Here is a 23,040-nt window from a genome sequence, read left to right on the forward strand (position 1 = left end):
CCGCTTCACAGTTGAGTCAAGTTTGTCAGTTCATGAAACAACATTTCTATAAAAAGCTGATGTTTGTGGTTATGAAGTGACAAAACTGGAAGCAGTGTAAAGTAACTTCGTCAAACTCATTTTAATGAGTTGAGGTCATGAATGTTCTCACACAGGCCCGGTTGGTTGTGGCAAAACGTATTGATGAAACCACAGATTTACAAACTTTTAAGAATATTGCAGCTTTCTCTGCATTCCTGCCGACTTCTTAAAAGTAAATATTATGTAACATCTCTTGGCGTTGCTCCGGTTTGGTGCTTTTCAACTAAAAACGGATGTGATTTGACTGATAGAACAATAATCACACAGGTGTTATCTTGAGGTTCTGTTCATGTCCTGGTGGGCCAGAGCTGACACATGTGGTTTTGTAATGTACTGTATGTGCCAACATGGCCTCCTTCTTCCTTGAGACAAGTCTATATATTTCTGACCAGTCAACCAGACTCGGGAGACGTGCTTCCCAAAGATGCTCACAGCATCAGATTGACCTCTGACCTACTTTAGTCTTCATCTAACGAACTGAAACCAACGACCACTGTCTTCACTCTAACTCACTACTGAATGGGTTAGAGTCAAGTGCCTCTGGTTTCTTAGAAACAACTTGTGCCTTCACTTCCTCGGCGGGCTCACCCGTCCCGAGCGAACACGATGAGAACATGACCGTGATTGAAGCGTAAAAGCTGCGCGAAGTGGGAGGTTTCACTCGCTTCCGTCTCGACTGCCAGCGTTGTGCCACTAAGGATCCCCGCGCATCATGAGCGCACCGTCAACCAATCAGCGTCCGGTGCGCTGGTTTCGCTCCCGATTCTCCTCAGAGTGCGCACGCGTGCGTAGAAGTGTCTGTATGCGTGCGCGCGCGCGCGCGTGTGTTTTGTTTTGTTTGTGTGTGAGAGAGAATCTGCGTGAATGTCGCGCGATCAGCGTCCCCCCCCCCTACCCCACCCACCCACACACACACACACACACACACACACACAAGCTCAGACAAAATAAAGCGCCCGATCATGAGTGATTTCTTTCCAGCCACTCCCCACCTTTCGGCGAGCCCACTCGAGTTAAAAAAGCCCCGCAGCTCCGGCTGGGAGCTCAGAGGTGCTGATCGACCAGAAGACGATGGATGCCGAAGGAGGTCGCGCGATCCGACGGAGCAGCAGAGTGAGGAGGCTGGCGGTCGTGGTGGCCGTGCAGAACCTGCTGGTGGTCACCTGCCTGCTGGTCACCCTTTACCTTTACCGGGAGTCTTCGGCTTTGGTGAGTTCAGCAAGGCGGGGTGGGGGAAATGTATAATGTTGTTGTCTTTAGTTAAACTTGTGAGAAAAGTTTTAAAAGTCACGATGTGGGTTTATTTTGTTCGAGATGAGTCCTGTCAGATTATTCCTGCACGGACAGGTTTATTTTAGCAGGGCTGTTGCAAGATAATTAGCGGTCCAGGGGCAAGACGTCTGAATAAATAAAAGAAAAAAAAAAACCTGATTAGAAATGAATAATTTAAATGTGTGACATTTATGCCCACCTGTTTTCCTACTGAGTTTGATAGCTAAAAGTCTTCCATCTTATATTTGGAAAACCACTTTTTAAAAATGTAAAACAGACGTTTTGGGAAACTTAAGAGTTTTCAATTCAGGATGTGCATGTTTAATATTTACTTTATTATTATTTTTTACATAAAATAAACAGTGCTGGACATCAACGATGATCTGGGGGGTTTTTTGTAAGTCAGGGAAGGAGGATCTGTGTGGGAAATTTCAAACTCTTCATTGTTAAAATCAGATGGACAGATTCTAAGCTCTATCCTGCAGGACTCGTTCCTGTGAAATTAGCCTGCGGCGTGAACCTGGGATTTCTGGGTGCTCTTCTCTTTACACACTGAAAACTGCAACTTGCAGAAAAAGTAAAAAAAATAAAATAAAATAAAAAGAGAAGAAGCAAAACACAGCTACTGAGAAAATGTGGGACGGATTAAGACTTATCTGTAAAAAAACACAAAATAAATTGACAACAAATTGCAAAGTTTTTGTGCTTTAACTCAAAAGTCACCAGATTGACAGTCAAGATTTGCAGCCGGCTCATACGGCAGGACATGCATGTTAACCTGCAAAAGCGTCCGCGAATCAGGACGAGTCAAAGTCGGTGTTGGAGGAAGAAACACATGGACATGACTAAATGAACATGTTTACCCTGGAGCGTGGCTGAGTGCTGCTCTGTGTGACATATCAGCTCTCTGCACAGCTTTTAGGAGTTCAGTGACTAACATTTGTTCTACTTTTACACTGTGCTGTTGATTTGTGATACGCTGCTCTCAGTACTGGTATTAATCACCCACTGTGAAATTTTCCCTGGTTTCTGTCAACATGTCTAATTTCACACTGCATAGCTAAACCACGGTATCAAACAAACAAGCTTGATGTTCCGTCTCTCCTTCCCTGAGACAAACATCAAGGGATCCACACAGAGCTGGGCTGCGTGACCTTTTCTGCAGCTCTTGTTTTTTTGACGTTAGTCATGCTGCCTTTGAGGGGACAGCTAGCATCAGGAGAAAACAGCAGATAACTACCACGTGTCTCTGATATGTCCCTCACTCTCTCTCTCTCTCTCCCTTTCTCTAAAGAAGCCAAAAGACGACGTCGTGTACATACAGTTTGTAGCGCACACAGGTGAGAACTCTTACCTTAATTCTCAATATTTCCCCCCTCCAAAAATTGGGGACTCAAAAACTCAAACATTGGGTGGGGGGTGAGAAACCCCATATGCTTTTAACATTTTTCCTCACTTTAATTGTTTTTATTTTTTTAATCTTCCAGATTTCAGACCAAACACACTTCTGGAGTTGAAGATGTCTAGAGGAAACAGCTTTCAGAACAACAATGGCAACATCACCATCAGCTGCACGGGGCCCTACGTTTGGCACATGCAGGGCTGCTACTACAACATGGACAAGACCCCGAACGTCAGCGGGAATCTGACGCTGCTGGCGAAAAACAATCTTCCAGTCGGCTCCATCTCCATGAACGCAACGCAAGATGTGGCCTGCAGGAGGCTCCACAGTATCGTGTACCTGGTGGCAGAAGATGTAGCCAGGTTCCACTTTTCCTCGCAACCGGGATTTCAGATGTTGAACGTGAGTATGGGCCTGAGCTACCTGCTTGGGAATAGATGTGAATATTGACTCAATCCAAAGAATAAATACAATAAAAATCAAAAATAAAAAAATGCTGATGAGATGAAGACCAGATCTGGATGGATTAAGAGAAGCGGACCCACCTGACACACGGAGCCAGTGAGGGGGATCGATTCCTGCTAGGAGGCTGTCTGGTTTTATTTCCTCTACCGGAGATGCGGAGCCTCGTGGTTTGACTGTCGGCAGGAAATCTCCGTATCCAAACAAGAACAAACCAATGCATCTCAGTTGAAGAGATTTAGTCTTAATTTGTAATTTAAAAAACCCAAAACAAAAACCAAAGCTATTTTACCTTCTTAACAAGTGCCTTGTTCTGTATTTTTAATGTTTTTTTTTTCTTTGTTCATTTATATTTAAGGCTGGGAAAACAAGCTATGAAGCTAATTCTTAATTTATCAGTCATTTGTTTATTACTTTTTTCTTATTATTATTCCTATCATAATAATTATTATTATTTAATACTCAAACAAAGCAATGAATGTCACAGTTTCTTGGTGCTGCGGTGACAGTTTCATGTCACACAGCTTGCGTGACCAACATGCTGGTTCTTCTGTAAGCTAAGAGAAAACATTTCCAAAAGCTGGAACCGGATTGTGTATTTTGGTGTTATTGCTTCAGGGTGACTTGAATGCCAAATGATAACTGACTCTCCGTACTTTTGCATAACATGAAAACAGCAGAGCTATCTGACTGTGCAGCTGGGAAGCCACACGGACGCTCATCAGCTCTGCACTGCTGAGGCGCTCCACCTGGTTGTACTTGATCTTGACTGCTGGATTGTACCAAATGAATGTATTTTGCTGTCGGTGCACTGAAGCTCCGCGCTGACTCTGCAAACTTGACGTGTGCGCCGGTCCGGCAAGGGCGACTCCGCAGTTATACCTCCAGTAAAGTCGCCAAAACGTCAAACGTCCGCGTGCGGCGCCGGTCTGCGCCCACGCCTAGGGTTGCCACCTTTCAGAAATCAAAATAAGGGACGTCCACTAATGCGCGTCGTCCTAGTCTCATAAGCGGGGGAGAGGGGAAAAGGGGAGATGGGGTGGGGGGGGGGGGTGGGGGGGGGGGTTGTGGTGCTTCGATTAGGGTTACCAAGAGACCAGTCCCTATATATTTAAAGCCGGTATTGGATCAATACGGGACTCTACATTTAACAGCCAAATACGGGACGGTTCCGTATTTTAAGGGACGGGTGGCAACCCTACCCACGCCTCATCCGGCTCATCTGGCGCCGGCGTCTGTGGAGTGAAAACTAACCTCAGACTCGTTTGATGTTGCAACCGGACTGACTCACACAAGCCAACAAAGGGAAAGGGCCAGACGGGAGATGAATGAATCTTTTTTATTATTATTATTATTGTTATTATTGGTTCTTCACTCATGGTGCACACATTTGTTTCTTAAGTGCTAGATTATGGTGTATGTTTGTATGTTTTCTTTATTATTATTATTATCATTATTATTATTATTATTATTATGAATGAGGTTGCAGCTCATCAATTGATTGTATCTTTATTGTAAAATGTGAAGCACATAAAGAGGTTTACTGTTGTATCCACTTGCGGTTGTGCAAAAAAAGGGGGGTAATAAAGTAGACCTTTTGTTTTTATTGAAACTACTACTGTGTGACGTATCACAATCTGTACTTTACACAGGGAATGCAGCGCTGATACCTCTTCTGACCTCTGGCACAGCTTGCCTGTGTGTTGAAACATCAATAAAAACAAGTTTCCCTCTTGCTATCTTTGCCTGCTCCTTGTTTTTGTCGCAACGCCTCCTCAAGCGGCATGTGAGTGTGGGTGGGTCTGCCGTGAGACCAGAAAGTTTCATCATCACTGCCTGCTACGTCAAACGCTCTTCAACCAAAAGTGAAAGTGAGCTGAGGAAAAAGCCCAGACGTCACGTCACTCAGTGACCCGGTGTTGCAACACCCTCCGTTTTGCTTCAGGCTGCCATATGTGATCTTTCCTGAGCCCTGAAATTAAATCTGAAATGCGAGACACGCCTCTGTCAATACGTGCAAAAATGCATTTGATCCCCTTACAAATGTTTTCACTACTATTGTGGTATAATGCTTCAGAAGTGATTTTATGTAATATTAGGATGTCGGTTTGTACAAGACTAACGTTAAATGATTTATTTTGTGCACCTGTGCAAGCAGACGTCCTATAAAACTAATTACTGGTTTTGCCACAAAGGCCAAAAAAACTGTGGGAAATTTGTTTAAAACATTTTCATAAGTTCCACCTGTTTGAGGTCATGCCACAGCATTTTATTCAGGCCCTTATGTTATATTTCACTGCAAAAACAGAAAGTATTACTAGGAATTGTCTATCTGGTTTCTAGTGCAAATATCTCAGTGCACTTGAAGTAAAACTAAACTAACCTCAAAGTAGCTTTTCAGCAAGACAGAAGAGCTTGTTTTAAGTCAGTAATTCTACTTAGACTATCAGGTTCATTGGCAGATTTGTTCACAATTGAGAAAAGTGTTTTGCTATAAGTGAAAAGATCTGACAGAGAAACTACTACTGCTACTTTTAATGAATATTCAAGAATCACTGACTTAAAACAAGCTCAACTCTTTCTGAAAACTTGCTTATACATTCGTGTTGTCTTATTTGAAGAGTGCCAATACACTGAGATATTTGCAGTAGAAACTAGACGGAAAAACCCCCAAAACTTAATAAGACGTTTTGTTTTTATTTATTTTTCATTCAGAGGTGGATATACTGGTGTGTTTTCAACATACCAGCTGGTCTTGAGCTTCAGGTCACCAACAAACAGCCTCACCTTCTCCTACAGGATTTTTGTTGTTGTTTTTTTGGACCTTTTTTGTTTCTTTTTTCTTTTTTGGTTTTACAAATGATGATCAACAAAACTCAGCCTTTTCTGAACAAAATTTTTTTAAATTAATGTCAAACTGAAAACTGATTTTTCCCAAGATAATGACAAGTAAATTAAAACATATGTAAACATCAAAACCTTTTTTTATAGGCACTGCATGGAGGTCTTTTCTGTTCGCTTCGGAATGTTAATTTATATTAGCATTTATTACAATTTTGCTCCAGGATTTAAGTAAGAGTAGCATAAAAATCGTCCATTGTCTAAACATGCCGCCTGCAAAAAATAGAAACCAGTAAGGATCCGAAACTCTGAGGTTGTTTTTCACTTCGCAGCAGTTAGTTTCTTGTTTGAACAGGACAATCTGTCTGGGTCTTTTACTCCTATAACGTCTGTGTTCTATAAATAGATCGAGTTTTTCTTTTTTGTTTTCTCTGAAGGGCGCATCTGACGAAAGCAGCAAACGTTGCAAAATCTTTCCTATGTAAAAAGCAGCAAGTTTGAACCTGACTTACTGCTGTGCTTCAAGGAAATTTCACTTGTGTAACACAGGGCACTGCAAAGGAGCAGAGATGAATCAAAGTGAGACAATTTAAGTGTCATGCATAAAACGCAACTCTTAATTACAAAAAATACAAGGCAAGCTTAAGAAATGACATTATGATAAAGCAACTTTGGCCTTTTAGAGTAAGCTGCAGTAAACAGAAATGTTTTCGGGGCTGATTTTAAAAGACCCAAATGTTTCTGTGCATCTCAGGTTTCCAGGGATTTTGTTCCAGGTCTTCATGGTTCAGACTTGACTAGTAATTCTAAAAAGTATTTTGTCTCAGTTCACCGTTGAGGCCCCTGGCGACTCCCAAGGGGTCAAAATTAAAGCAATAAAAATTTAAAATAGAAAACAAACCAACAATGGACAAAGTTTCAGTCACTAAACGTCCAAAGCTGGTAGAGACACGCTCCAAAACTTACAGCTGCAATTAGTGGGAAAAAACAACTTTATGCCGACTTTCTATTTCTGGTGCATCTATCAGCAGTCTGTCTGTGGAGAGAAACCTGTACATTGTTTATGCAACCAAAAAGAACAAAGGTCGACATTGACCTGACGTTGGCTGCTGCCCTCGGAAAGCTAGCAACCGACTCTTAAGCACTTGGGGGATCTGCAAACCGCTGCGCTTCTGATTAAATGCCTGGCATTTCGCATCGCTGTTCTGCAGAACTACTGAACTATGGATGTGAAACCAAGACTGTTGTAAAAATCCCTGTGGTTTCAAATTAATCAAACCAGGCTGTTAGCATTAGTGATCCTATAGCTTTGTCTAATGTCTTAGACTTTGTCTTGGTGTCCAACTGCACAGACTGAAACCCCAAAACCCAGTCATGTGGTGGAACAGTGAGTTTCAGGTACTGGTCCATCCAACAAAAGGACTGCATCGATTTTAATGTTTTACTCTTAACAGACAAAACGTTGCTTCCTGGAAGCTGTCATGAGTCAGACACCATAAAGTGCAACAATGGTCAACAGAGAGCTCAAAGTACGAGGGGCTATATGCATTGCAGCAGATCAGGTGCAGAAATGTAGCATTACCCATCAAACAGATAAGACATTACACAACAAATGGTCAAAAGTGCGTCTAAAATTGCAAAATGATGCAATCAATCTTTTAGGAGATATTGGGAAAAATGCAAATAAACTGTAAAATGAAACCAGTGTTGGCTCAATTTATAAACTGTTGCAAGTAGTTTTGTAGTACTGGAGGCCGGTCTTGGTCTCGAGACCACTTTTTGATGGTCTCGGTCTAGTCCAGTGTTTCTCAACCTTTTTTGGGCCAGTGCCCCCCTAGCCTTTATCCATGTCCCTCACCGCCCCCCACCAAAGAATTTGTAGGCTACTTTGCACTGACCATTATTTTATCATTAATATTCACTATTGTAGATGTTTTGATTTTTATGCTTGTTTCTGTATTTATCATCAAAAATGATTTCCCAGAGAACAAAAAAGCCATGGGAATAGAAATAATTTTCACAGGTGTCTATGAAAAATGCAATGAACATTCAAGTTAAAATTGGTTGGCCTAACAGCAGCCAGTCAGAGTGGAAAATATATTCTTATTTTGTGCCATTTTCTAGTTTTTAAATATGCCACAAAATGACCAGATAAAAGATGAACAACATGCCAGTTTAAACTTTGAACTATTTGCAAAACGACTGAACTCTGCAACATTAAAACATGGATAGAACTGTAACTACATTAATCATAACTCTTCTTCTCTTCAGTGTTTGTCAGTTTCTTGTGGTGCAGCTCTGTGCTGCCTTCAGGAGAATGGGACATCAGAGTATCATACATAAAATGTCACCCACATGGCATTTATTGTGCAAACCAGAGCTTTCAGTGGAAAAACAAAAGTTCCAGGACCTTTTAATGCCATACAAATATGAGACAGAAACATGGATTATATCTTTATATAGACCTGTCTATTGATTTATTTATAGATTAATAGTTTTACTGGACAGAAATGACAAAGCACAAATCTGGTTCTTAATCAAATCCTAATGAGTCAAATTCAAAGTGTCATGGAGTCATCAGCCTCATGACATTAAAACTGACATGAAAAATAATACTGAAGAAATCAAATCTAATTAAAAACATAAATAAGTGATAAGTTCCTAACTGTTATGGTCTGTAAGATATATTTATTCTCAGTATTAGATGTGGTCTCAACAAACCCATGGCACTTCAACAATATTATTTTACCTTTTATCTGGAAATAGTGTGTTTATTCTTGCATTTTGTTCTTCATTCATTTCCATTTAGTTTCCTTTGATTAGTATTATCCTCTCTTGGTTTATTGCTATGTCCACTTTAGTTTCTTTCCTGTTGATAGATTTATTTTATCGTTTATTGACGCTCACTATCAGTAATCACTCATCACCTGCTGCGCCGCCTAATCGTCATGTTTCACATCACGTGTTGATTTTTTCACTGTTCAGCGTTGGATTCTCAGTTTTTATGCTATAATTCACATCTATTTCGTCGCTCCGTTTTATGTCCCGCTTATACTGTTTCAGAGTTTTGCGCAATGTGCGCATCGATTTGTTTGTTTGTTTTTTTAAGCCCCTAAGATGCAGGGCGTTCGGAAAGCGTGTCGATGGGGAAAAGGCAGACTGACATAAACCTTTTAAAACAACAGAAACAATTTCTGCATTCTGATTATTGAAATTTAAAAGTGCTGTGTTGTTCCATCACCCCCGTTTCATACCGGACCACTTACAGCACCGGTGTTAACGCTATAAAATGAACGCTCTCTATCGTGGTATCACCCATGGAGGGATTTTTTTATTTCTTTATTTAAATTGGTTCATTTTTCAAAGGGATACAGAGTGAGGGTATTGTGATTTTAGTAATTACATAAGAGCGATTTTCTGTTGTCCTTTCATGGAAGTGGGCAGCTTTCAAACGGAAATAAAACACTTTTTAAAATAAGTTGCTGCTTAGACATGATCACATGCGAAAACATATAAATATCAGACAGAGTGAATCACAGCAACGTCAGTGTAATGCTGAACTGATGCGGTGAAGCTAGTAGCAGCTTCAGAACGGAGCTGCGCCAAGAAGCTAACAGAAGCTAACAAACACTGAATAGTAGAAGAGATGCCATCGATACAGTTGCAGCCGAGCATGATTTAACGTTACACAATACAGTTTTACCAAGTTGCTCAAGTCTAAACTGGTATTGTTGTGCATTTAAGGTGTAAAGTTTACCTTCGACCAAACGCCCCCCAAGGGAATCCCAGCGCCCCCCTTTTGTAAAAATGTCCGCCAGCGCCCCCTGCCGTCCTCTCAATGCCCCCTTGGGGGCGGTACCGCCCACGTTGAGAACCGCTAGTCTAGGGCGTTGAGGACTCAGGATTTTATTTCAAGACCGGTGTTCTGACCACAGCTGTGGAAGTATCACTAAATTGTCAGCATACTGTTCGGTTTATTTGTCAACATTCTTGTTTTCACTGGATACAAAACATACCGATTACAATCCAAGCAGTAACGTGACTTACCAATTACATGTTTCAGTAGCGGCGATGGGTGGCGATGCACGCGGCATCTGAGCCATGCGCATAAGTCATAAGATATGACGACATGTGAATTCAGCAGCGCTTCGCTTTCAGAGACGGTGGGGACCTATGGTGGGGACTACGTACAACTTTTGGCGTCACTTTCAGGAAGCTCAAAGAAAGCTAAGCTATGCGGACGCAATGTAAGCTAAGTTAGCTGAGCAGTGACAAATATGTTGCATTTCCGATGATAAATGCTGTCACTTACTGCGCTTATTGTGGGGGCGTTGACTGACATGTTGCACTTTGTGCTACGAAGCTGTAACAAAAGCCTGGAATATTGTGATGTGACATTCAAGAACGAGCCGCCGATTCTTCTGAACGGTTCTTCACTGTGAACGATTGGACTGAGAACCGTTCTTTGCTTTTGTAATTCTCTGCGCACACTGCGGTAGCTATTATTATTCTATACTACTAATATATATATATATATATATATATATATATATATATATATATATATATATATATATATATATATATATATATATATGTGTGTGTGTGTGTATTTAATCATCGAATAAATAAATAAGAACGTACGATCACACAAAGAGAATGCTCATTGCTCTTTTATTATTTTCATCATTTGTCAGCTGTGCGCTGCCTGGCTTCATGCAGCGGGAGACAGAGTAACAACAGTCACGGTGCGCTCCTTTTGCTTGGTTACTTCTTGCTTGTTACTCCTTGGTCAATGTTCATAGTTGAGCGTTGCTTACTATCAGTGCATTGTCATGACTGCTATGTTTAATGGTGCAGACAGTGGTGGTTTCTGACTTTGGCTATATAATCAACCACCCAGATAACGGATAACAAGATAATCTGATACCTCTGCACAGTGTGACACAGATGAAAGCAAAGCAGAAGAAAGAAGAATTTGAATTGATTGATAATAATAATTTATTTAAGCTCTAAGCATTTAATATCTAGGTGTCTTATGAGAATGTGGATCTTTGAGATCAATTTGAAAAGCAATTTTGATCATATTTCACATTTTATTGTGTCATATAGCGTGGGGCACCGGTCTTGGTCTAGTCTTGGTCTCGGGTTAGGTGGTCTTGATTACAACACTGATTGCAAAATTTTAACCTGGCAGTTTTATTTAAGTGGATTTTTGAAACAGTTGGATCTGCAATAATAATAATAATAATAATAATAATAATAATAATAATAATAATAATAATAATAATAATAATAATAATAATAATTCCCTGTGCTAAACATTTGATCTGAGATCCAGAGGCAATGAAAAGTCCTACAAAGTATATCATCAAAGCACTGAGACCAAACAGAATATCGTAACCCATCATATTCTGTTTGATTATGTCTAAGTGGTAGACATAATCACTTAATATTTCAAATGTAAAAACATAACAAATACCACTTCTTGCAGCATTTCTTTGATGCATCAAAAGCAAAACATCTGCCCTCCAACGTAAAAACGTTGTGGTCAAAGGATCGTTGTTCCTGTAGGGATTTTCTCCTGATGCATTCATGGGCTTTTCTCAAGGTGCTCCAGTTTTTAATCAACATTTCAAAAACATGCAAGTTAGAGTAGATGCCAACTTTAACTGCCTTTAGGTAATAGTGTGTGCATGCATGTGTTTTTGTTTTTTCCTTGGGTGTCAAAAATATTTTTTGTATGCTAATATAAAAAAAAAAATGCATTTAATTAATATTTCAAGTTACAAACTATCCACACAGGAAAACACAATAGCTGAAGTGAACAATTGTCCTCATGAGTTTACACACCCTGGTGTAATTTGTTTGGTATTTTGGCCATTTTTCAGAAAATATGATGACACGAAAATGTTTTCACTCATGGTTAGTAAGTGGGTGAAGCCATTTTCTGTCTTTTTAAATCGTAATGACAACAGAAACTACTCAAATGACTGATCAGCAGTTTACATACCCCAGATTATAATACCATGTGTTGCCTCCTTTGCCATCAGTGACAGCTTGGAGTCGCTTACGGTCATTACGGACGGGGTTCTTTATTTTCTCTGATGGTAAAGCTTACTGATTCTTCTTAGCAGAAAGCCTCCAGTTCCTATAATCTACTGGGCTGTCTTGCATGAGGTGTGCGTTTGAGTTCTCCTCAGACTGGCTGAATGGTACTGAGGTCCGGAAACTAAGACGTGCACTCCAGAAACATCACTGTGTCCTGCTGCAGCCAATGACTGATTGACGTGGCCTTGTGTTTCCTGTTTGCAGCTTTCGGGGGGATGAGTGCACATTTTTCTCCAGTATTTCGTTCATCTCATCAGTAACTCTGACTAGCCTTCATGTGCCTTTGCAGGCCCCCAAAAACATAAGCAATCCACCTCTGTGTTTCACAGCAGGAATGTTACACCTTTCATCGTAGGCCCCGTTGAGTTGTCTCCAAATGTAAAGTTTGTGGTCGAGTCTTGTCTCTGCGCTGCTTGGTGCAGCAGAGACTATACTGTACTTACTATAGTTTTCCACTTACTATAGTAAGTGGAAAACTTTGTGGCATTTGTGTAGTGATGGCTTTCTTCTGCTAGGTCAAGCCATTTTTTTATTATTATTTCAGGAAGTTTTGTATTTCAGCTGAAGTTATTTGTGGGTTTTCTAACAGTTTTCCCGGCAGTTATGGCTGTACTTTTGCTGGTCTACCTGCTGGTCTGCGGTTTGGTTTCAACAGAATCCCTCATTTTGCATTTTTAGAGTTTGTTGGCTGCTGACTGGGATTCTCAGTTCCTTGGACATCTTTGTGAATCTATTTCTTGCATTATACTGTTCAATCGTCTTTCCCAGCAGATCATTTCACATTTCTTTCACATTCCATAAGTCAGAAACATCGATGCTGCACTGGGGGGAAGATGCAAGGGTCTGTCTGGAGCCCAGAAACTCCCACACACACACATGCATGCACATGCACATGCACACACACTGATTACAAGCAAACAGATCGCAGCTGAAGATGGTTTCCTTTAATAGTCATTCAGAACCATTTATGCCAGCTTGTGTGCATGTTATGAGGTAAAAATCACAAGGGTATGTAAACTTTTAATGAGGGTAATTGGGGTAGTTTCTGTAGTCATAATGATAAAGAGTAAACTCAGTGGTACTGTTGTTTGACAATAAATAGTTTCACCCAACCACTAGCCACAAGTGAAAAACACCTTGTGTTAGTCATGCTCTCTGAAAAAAAAAATGGTGAAAAAAAATCAAAAATTCTGCTAGGAAATATCAACTTGTGAGCACAGCTGTAAAAAAAAGCACAACTCGACCCCATTCTGGATAAATGTTTCTTAAACTACAGTTAAAGTAAACAACAGCCAGGTGCCAACTGGAAATAAATGCCATTTTAGTCTTATTTTAATTGCCTTTTTATGGATCCTTTTCCCAACTATGGAAAGTCCCATTCAAGATATGAAATTTATTTTTAGGGATTTCACACAAGGGCCAAAGCATTAGCAGCTTTGGATTAAAATAAAAAAAGAAGAAGCTTCTGCTTGTTGCAACATGCATGTTACATCAGCAAAAGACGGCTGGTAGAAGAAGAAATATGACGGGCCAGGTTTCCTCAGGGCAGTTTCCTAGTGGCAAAGTCTTGGCCATTTGACATTTATGTGACTTGCAACATCAACAAGTTTCTCTTTCCGATCAAACAAGTCAAATTTTGCTAAGTCTTGCTGCAATATCTCACTCAACGGATAATGTCCTAAAATTGGCAACGGTTGTTATATAAAAGAAAAAAGAAATGCAGACGTTGAACTCTGACATTTTACGGTGTTGCTGTTTTGCTCTTGCCTTTTGCAACCACAAGAAGAACAAAGGCTGAGAGGTAAAACGTGAATTGTTTTCTATCGTTTTGCAGCAAAGAGTTTCGCTTTGATCTGCTTTTCCTTACAAACGAAAGGCATTTTTATTCATCTTTCACTTGAAATGTTTTTCACAGATGGTGTTTCTGATTTTGCATACTGCTGCAGTTTCAGAAGACTTTGTAGCCCCCCTTTTTGTCAGAAAAAAGATATAAACTAGAATATGCTCTAATTGGAAAAATCAGGGGTGAAAAAAATACTTTTTATGTGAAAAAAATAAATCTAGAGTTCACCATTTTATCCTTCAAATTTAATTCAAACACCTTACTGGTTTGAGTCTTTCTTAAACCAAAATTCAACTCTTAACCAAAACGTAGCGATCAACATGTGCCGCATTCCGTTGTTCCAACCACGTTTTTTTTGTTGTTGTATTTTTATAACAGACAACTTTTATCCATAAAGGTTGTCTGTTATGTGCAAAGGTGTCAGACAGCGTGCTGCACAGACAGACAGAATTAAAACCACATGTTAAGCATCAAGGGACCCTATCTGAGGGTGTGCATGCCTGTACACCCTCAGCAGGCCTGCTGAGGGTGCAGCGACATTAATCACAATTTTTCACCGCATGACACGATGCAATGCAGATCTTTTATTTATTTATTTTTTTTCTGTAAAGTGTTTCAACCAAAGATCAACCATCTGTATGGTTGGGCTAATTTGATTATTAGGGTTGGTCCACTCGCTTTTGCAAAACAGACTTCCTGCTGAGAAAATAGAGATTTTTAGAAACCAATCCAGTTTGTTCACAATCCACAATCACTTTAAATAAATGACAAAACATTGTGATTTTATTTTTATTTTTTTACCACATCTTGTCTTGTCCCTTCACTCTGCTTTTACACTTGAATAATGCACATTGCACACCCCGTACATAGCATACCAGGACACGCAATGTGCTGGTAGGCAATGTACTATTGCATTAAAAGTTATTATTTGTGTTTTCAAGAATATTTAATAATTTTGCATGTAAAATATTGTGAAAAGGGTAAGAAATTTTAAGCATAGTTTAATTTAGTTGCAGGTTAATTTCTAAAATGCAGCCTATTTTTACTAGCTGCACTTTATTTATGGGTATCAGAGTAAAGGGGTCAAAGAGTGAAAGCACACCACCATCTTTCACACTTTTGTTTGCATAACAAATACCGCATTTACTTTTGCTTCTACTTCACATTTAGGCACCGCTTTGCGTTGGTCTATCACTCAAAAAAATTAACAAAATATATTGAAGTTTGTGGTTGAAATGTGATAAAATGGTTGAAAACACATATAAACATTTCTCAAGTGGAAACCTTTAGAATATTTGTAGCTAACCACCACTTGTTAAATTTAACAGAGTAAAAAAAAGTTTTATTGACAACTGGAAAAATTTAAATTAGATTTTTAAGTGAAACGATTTCCTCACTGTATTATTTCATCGCTGCCAAAAACAAAACAAAACAAATAAAAACAGGCAGCAATCAATAATAGTAACCAGTAGCTTATTATAAAATATGTTATGTTTTTGTCTGAAACCAACTCCAAGTGTAACTGCACTCAAACCATAAAACCTGAAACCATAAAACCAAGACAGTCACAAACAAGATAAGGAAGTACTTCAGGTAATGTAAAAAACAACAACAACAAAAGCAGAACGATGTGCAGTTTTTGTTGGAAATGTGCACTACAAGCATGATCGGCAGCAAGACTGGAAGTCAAGACTGATAAATGACGTAACTGGGGGAGTCAGTGGGAGTTTTATCTCTGTGTGTGGGCGGGACGACGACTGTGATGCAACACTGCAGTTTCCCTCGTGGAGGATGCCAAGTAGTTCAAGGCTACGGCACAGAGAACAGAAGAACATAGATGGGGGCTCACCTTCATGTTTCACTGTACCTTTGTGTTTCAGTCAAGGTTTCGGTTTTCTCACCATTATATTTGGACTGAAGCATCTTGCGGAAATCGAAAGGGAGTAATAATATCCTGGGTGCAGCAGAATGGGAGGTTGTGCAGACTCACTGGTGCTGTGGAAGGCTTTCAACAACTCACTTTCAGCTCGCTTGGTTTCTACGCAAGGGGATTATAAAAAGGTTACAAATCATAACAGAAGCCAGAGATGACACAGGAGTGTCTTCAGGTGTCAGAATTATTGCCATGGGCTCCAAATTGCAGCTTGAATCAATAGTTTTCTATGCAGCATAGTTGCCTGATCTGCAAGACATAAAGTCCCACTGTGCATGTAATGATTTGTATCATTAAACACTAATTTACATATATTTAATGTTTAGAAGCTAATTATTAAAAAGAAAAATCAAAAGTAATCAAGGAGCAGGAAGAAGTACAAGTACAAGCCAGCAAAATCTGCATGGACAGTGGTGATTTATGATATGGGTGACATGGGCAACCGCCCAGGGTGGCATCTTGTGGGGGACAGCAAGAGTAGTTCTCCCCTCGCTCCTCCACCCACTGGAATGGTGGTTCTCCCAGGGCCCCAAAGAGGCTAAGACTATATTCTATGTACATTTTGCTTAGAATATGCATTAATCTATGCATACAAGAGTCTGAATGGAAACAGCATCCATAATATCTGGCTGTCATTGGTGGTCATTGGGCGAGAGGCAGTCCATAACGTCCAGTCTATCACTGGGTCATCACAGCAGGTATTGGTGCTTCAGGCAGTAGGCAGCTTCCACCTCCAGCCAGTGGAAGCTGCCTACACAGCTTCCACTGGCTGGAAGCTGTGTGGAAGCTGTGGAAATCAGGGAAGCTGTGGAAATCGGGGAAACTTCCCAGGGACAAGTTTCCCTGGAAAATGACAAGTTTCATAGGGACACTGATTTCACTGTCCCTATGAAATCAGGGACAATTACTGATTTCCTGATTTCATAAGGAAATCAGGGTAATTGTCCCTGATTTCATAGCGACAATGAAATCAGTGTCCCTATGAAACTTGTCAAAAGAGGGAAGGCCCCTAAAATGTCTTCATTGACTTTGGCCTTGATGGAACCCAGTGAACCAACATGGCCTCTGTAACGGCCAGGCTGTGGAAACTACACTGAACCTTAAGCACTTTGGATTCTGCGTCTTCCTCTAGACTGTGAAATCTTAATTACCCAGCGAAATTACAGCGTGTTCTTTCATCTGAAAAGAGGACTTTGGACAGAGTAGTAGTCCAGTCCTTTGTCTCCTCAGCCCAGGTAAGACATTAACTAAGATGATCCCTGGTTCAAAAGTGGCTAAACAAAAGGAGTGTGAAAGTTGCGGTCCATGTTGAGGAAGCGGCTTGCTCTTCCGAATCTCTTGAATGGACTTTGCTTCAAAGTCTTTTCAGACTTTTTTTTTTCAAAAAAGACTCAACTTTCTATTATCATACTTGCTAGGATCTATGAGCAGCCAGCACCTATAACAACAAGCTTCTGTGACTTAACCTCTTTGTGGAGGGCCTCAGTGACACCTGTCTTCCCCATGATTGTGTAGAAAAATAAAAATATATAACACATATCACTGTGCACAATGACTCTGTAAAATACTTGAATTTCGCTTTCTGCATTGAACTAGTGAAGCAAATTTCCTTTCTGATCGTATTGTCGCTTGTTGTGCTGTTACCCTATAGGAATGTGTTTCAGGATTAGATTTGGAAAGAGGAGACACGGCACTGAGACGTGTTTCCAATTTCCAGAAGGCAGGCAATGCCTCCCTCACCTTCATTCTGCCTGAGGAAAAACGTCCTGATAAGTAGGGACGGTTCCTTGTGGCCATGATTAATTATTAAACAACTTTTGGCAAGTAGCTGCAGAGGGATTCCCTCGTTCATTTCTGTTTTCTTTCCTCATTGCTCGAGGGCGGAGCCTGAGTGTGGGATTCCCACGGCTATATTAAGGCATCCTCACCTGTAGCTTTCACATTTTGCATCATGGAAAAGCAGCGAGTTGCACAAGAAGAGACACTGATGAGCAAGAGTATGACACCGGGGGCTTTGGAAGCCGCCAGTGGATCAAGTAGCTCAAAGCAAAGTTTTAAGCTGGCGGTTGCTTTGGTTGCTGTGATGGGACTGCTCATTGTGGTTTTGGTGACTGCCTTCATCTACCATTTCCTTCAGGTAGGAAAAAAATAAAGAATTTGCAATGCTAAAAATACTCTTGGTGCTTTCCCCTCTACTTGTTCATGTATTAATACTGGTTCTACCTCCTTACAGAGTAGAGTGATCGCTTCTTGCAATCAGTCACAGGAAGCTCCACCTGCGAGGGATCCTGGAACATTCATGACAAATTGCACATGGAAAGGTGAGTGCAATTTGTCGTTTCTCTGCTACTAATGATGAAACGTTGTGTTTTCTGAGTGCACTCACTGGGAATTATTTTCACTTCTTCTTTAGAGAGTGACCGCAAGGAAACTTATGATATATTTACAGCAGACACCTCTACGACATATGTAGTCTACGGTTGGGTGAAGTTTACTGAAGGTACCCACCAGCAGCTCACTCTCATCCACTTTGATAATAACGATAGCAGAGAAGTGAAAATGACAGCGGACCATACACTGACCAAATTCTTTGTCTTAGAAGAGATGCGAATGACCAAAAACTCAAAGTTAAGTCTCTCCCTTCCTGCCAAACTCAAATCTTGCAATGCCAGCCTTTTTCATGTTTATAAAGTGTGATCGGGATGACTTTGAAAGGTTTCTAAATGACTTGTGAAACTATGCCGGTGCAGAGATTAATCAAGTTTGACATGTGCATACCTTCTTTTGCTTGACGTGAGGCTATTTTTAAACTTGCCTACAAGCAGAGGTAGGTGTGAAAGCTTGCACTAAGGGAGCAGGCTCACCTCCTGTCATGAGCTTACATCAACAAAAAGCTGTGAATCCCCCATTTGGGGAGATTTGCCTCGAAAAACGAGCTGCAGCTTGTAAAAGTATTTCAATAACAGGTAAATACAGAAGGCAATTCATAATGCGCTCTGTTTTCTTGTCAGCCACCGCTAGAATAGCAAAGTGTGCGCCACTAACGGCGATAATCTCACTTTCGTACAAACAGAAAAAAAAGAGAGAATCCCTGACAGTCATCTTCATCTCTCAAGATGAATACCTGTAACCTGTGAATTGACTTGAACAGCGTGGTTCATTAAAGGTTGTAAAATCAACCGAAACAGACGTAATGCTGTAAAAATGTTGCCTAAAATAACGTGTAAACTTTTAATGTGTTTATGTTTTTTTTCCCCTCTTTGTACATTATTCTTTCAATTCTGACAATGCTTTGATTTTATTCAATTTTGAGTTTTCAAAAATTGGGGAATTAATTTCATGTACTGCTGTAAATACGCTGTATACTACTGTGCAATGTACCTTGATTTTTTTTTATGTATAATAAATTATATAAACAATTTTTTGCTTCTCTGCAGTATGTTTATATGTGTGTCTCACTTTCAATTTTACTGGGTTTCAGTCCAGTAAAATTTCTGTGTAATTTCTAAATAGTAGCAGTCCCACTCACTAGCAAGATAAATCACTGCTTTGGTTGAAATTTCTAGAAGGTTTAGTAAAAGTGTAAAAAACCAACAGACCCAACAGGCATGCTGCTGAAACTAAATCATTTACTGAACGGGGCACATTGTAAAACAAAAAGCACAGTGCCAAGTTCAATTGGCTGAAGGATGAAGGCAACTGAAGTTGCATGATGCCAGATGTGAGTTTGTCCTTGAAAAACAGAGTAAAATGGTTTCTTTGATTAAGCAACCAATAAAAGAGCAGAAAACCCACAAAGAAGTGCAGAAAATGATAGGCTGTTCAGCTAAAACGATTTCAAACTCTTTAAAATAGCAGCCAAAACCAGAAAGGCGAGGAAGAAAAAGAAAAACGACTATTCAAATGGATTATTACAGTAATTGACAACATATAATCACTAAAATTATGGCTACTGTTGCATATTTTTTTATTTTTTTACTCCCCTGGACTAAAGATACTATTTAAAAATACTGTTTTGATTTGTATATAAGTTGTGTTATTGTGTACACTGCAAAAACCCAAAATCTTACCAAGTATTTTTGTCTAATTTCTACGACAAATATCTTGGAGCAACTGATTAAGACAAAACTAATGTACAACTTTGCTTAAAAGTTACTTATAAGTTAGTGTTGTCTTACTTCACGTGCATTAACATATTTCCACTAGAAACTAGACCAAAAATGCGTCTCAAAATGTTGTGTTTTTGCAGCGTACGTTTCATAGCTGCGTATTATACGTGTATATTAACGAAGAAGTTTCTTTTGCGATTGAAACTGCCAGCAGACGCTCAACCTTCAGCTGGTTTGGCCTGACTGGTTCGGGCTGCATACAAAAATAAACTTCCCCTGATAACATCTTATGTGTATTCACATGCAAATCGTAATAGGAAGTGAGATTTTCATGCAGTGAGTCTGGTTGGAGCTGCTAAGCGGCATGCCGTGATTGTGACGTAATGCCAGAAGTAACACCACAGGTTCTCTCTACCACGTGCGCCCACACACCCTGCATGCGTTGCTTCATCTGGATAAATAACACTCAAACTGACTCAATTCTCCTTGATCAAATAAATGTTTAGCGACCAGGCCTTTACAAAACCTGCTAAATTGTCTCTTTCACCTGTCGCTTTATACGCTGACATGGTCACACTTCAGCATGAGTGCTGCTTGTTTGGCTTACAGTGGTCATAACTCTACTAACGTCAGTAAGCATTGTTTCAGATCTTATGAGATCTCAGATCTCATAAGATCTGAGATGGCTGTTTTTTTTTCAATTAGACTCGTTTGTGGATTTAGAAACTGCTTGGAGATTCCTGCTTGTACTGGGGTGTGGTGGTAATTTCACCTCCACAGTGATTTCTGTGTTCGTACATAGAAATCACTGGTAAGATGATCCTGGTTCTGCCGTTGGGCAGGAAGGAGCTCTCTGGTTGGAGTAAACCAGCTCTGCTTCTTCTTCATGCTACGATTTGCCTAAACTGGCATATTAAAACGTCATTTCAGATAGAAAGCTGCAGCAGCTTGGTGGGACACCCTCCTGTTTTGTTTCCCCAGTTTTGTGATTTAGTTTAATTGACTTGCTACGTTTGGTTGCTTGGGGTTATTGTTTCATTTGGAGTTGCTCTTTGTGGCCTCCAGCTGTGCTGCTGGTTTTAGGTCATTTAATTAAAGCATTGACATTTAATGGACATATATGCTTGAGGTTGGGATGACTTCATTTAGTCCTTGTATATTTTTCTAAGCTGTAGTATTTCTTTTCTTTGTATAACTGTTAGATTTAAATGTGAACATGACAGTGTTTGTTCACACAGTGCACACATCAGTCTCACTGCACTCAGATTGGTGACACAAATAACAGAATGGCTATGAGCAGCACAATGGACAGGGACCAGACTAGAAGGGCAAAACTGTAGAAAAAAAGTGAGGGATTTTATCCATCTTGTTTGGAAAAGCATAATCTGGGATTATTTTTTTGACCGTTCGGGATTGGCCGTTGTCCATTTTGAAATTAGACAAAAATGAGCCTAACTTGCGTCTGTCATTGAACTGCAGTGAGACGTTCAGTGACATAGACGTTGTTCCTCGGATGACTGGTTGCACCGGTACTACCGCTCATGTTTTTCCGTATTGAGAAATCGGGTCACATTTGGAACCAAACTGGTCACGCTTCCCTTTTACCACACTCACCAGTGCTGTTCCATACTGTGTAGTTTATTTCTAGTTTTGTTTGTACTTTTTAATGAATGACATCTTAAAGTTGCTCAATTACCAGTTTAATTTTGTAGCGTAATTGGAGAGCAAAATGCTTTGGACTCGTCTGGACTAGATAAAGCGCCATACAAGTATGGACCATTTCAGCATATCAGTGCAGAAAAAAAGTTCTCTGTCAGAAACAGATGTCTGTCATTAATGTTATTAATTACTTCCTGGATGAGTTGTTGCTTTAATTGATTGGTATTAGGATTTTCCAAGATTGCAAAATGGGCAGGTTAAAATAGATTGACACAAAGTCACATGTGGATTGCTCACCGCCGAAGTGAGATGTTTCACTCCCAAAGCCTTTTTGGAAGGCGCGAGAGACACATTCCAGCAGTTGTGCAACACTCTTTAAAGAAGAACAAGATCTTAGGAATGACCCAGTCCAACTCTGGGTGAAAATTACACTGTCACATTGTGCAATAGATTAATAGTCACAATTAATAGATTCATGTCACAATCAAGCAATATGTCCAGCGGAATATTACTATGTTTGACTTTATTGGCCCAAACTGTCTAAAAAGGCCCAGTGAACAGCTTTCACCAACACTTACACCAACAGGTATTTGCTAGCCCCTCACAACCCTTGAATTGACTTCCAGAGGTAAAGACCAGCCCTTTGTACCACACTTTGCTTTGTTCAGAGGGTCTGGACCCTCGGCTATTCAAAAACGATTCCTTTTTGTCGAATCTCTGAAGTTTGAAGTTTTACCCAATCGCTAATGTTCGTTTGTGTCATATGAAGTTTGCCAGTTTGACGATATGAAGCTTACCGGAAATTACCTGCACTGTGAAAAGAGAAGCGCCGATCCGAACGAGGCGGCTGTTAATGTTAACACAATATCTGGAAGCGTGGCTCACACAGAGTGAACGGCTTTGTTCACTTCCTCCACTGCCGTTGCTAAAACTACAAGCAGACTACAATCCTAAAACAGTGTGGAAAATTGACGTCATTGTTCACAACTTCTATTCTGTTCGCTGATCGGCCCGGTACAAACTCCACTGGAGGAGTCTAAGTCAATGAGAGAAAACCCAAACTGAGCAGTGAAAAGAGGTTTAAATCAAGTGGAGTGGCATAGGAAGGCAATGGCCAGGCTACTTCCACGGTGTATAAAATCCAGCATGTAGGCATGCACACTGCTTCTCCAAAGATTTTCAAAAGAACGGATCATTCTCGAGAGCTCCAGCTTAGAACCGCAAAAAGATTTTCCCCTCATCCTGAAAGGATCATCACTGCAAAATATTCCAGAGTCATAATAAAGTTATACTGGTACCAAAGTCAACTTTATGGCCTCACCACAAA

General features: G+C 40.2%; 1 protein-coding gene and 1 long non-coding RNA gene across 2 annotated transcripts; both read left to right on the top strand.

Moving 5' to 3' along the window:
- Positions 1-1,024: 1,024 nt before the first annotated feature.
- Positions 1,025-4,242, top strand: LOC145551492 (uncharacterized). The gene is made up of 3 exons (XM_081606510.1): positions 1,025-1,290; positions 2,648-2,693; positions 2,841-4,242. The coding sequence occupies exons 1-3, from the start codon at positions 1,153-1,155 to the stop codon at positions 3,203-3,205; spliced, it is 549 nt and encodes a 182-aa protein (XP_081462636.1). The 5' UTR covers positions 1,025-1,152; the 3' UTR covers positions 3,206-4,242.
- Positions 4,243-17,855: 13,613 nt separating this feature from the next.
- Positions 17,856-19,314, top strand: LOC145551317 (uncharacterized). The gene is made up of 3 exons (XR_014087127.1): positions 17,856-18,082; positions 18,179-18,266; positions 18,359-19,314. It is a non-coding gene; the product is annotated as an uncharacterized LOC145551317 (long non-coding RNA).
- Positions 19,315-23,040: the final 3,726 nt, after the last annotated feature.

The sequence above is a fragment of the Poecilia reticulata genome, chromosome 4 (genome assembly GCF_904066995.2).
Source record: "Poecilia reticulata chromosome 4, P_reticulata-male-v2, whole genome shotgun sequence".
Classification (NCBI taxonomy): Eukaryota; Metazoa; Chordata; class Actinopteri; order Cyprinodontiformes; family Poeciliidae; genus Poecilia; species Poecilia reticulata.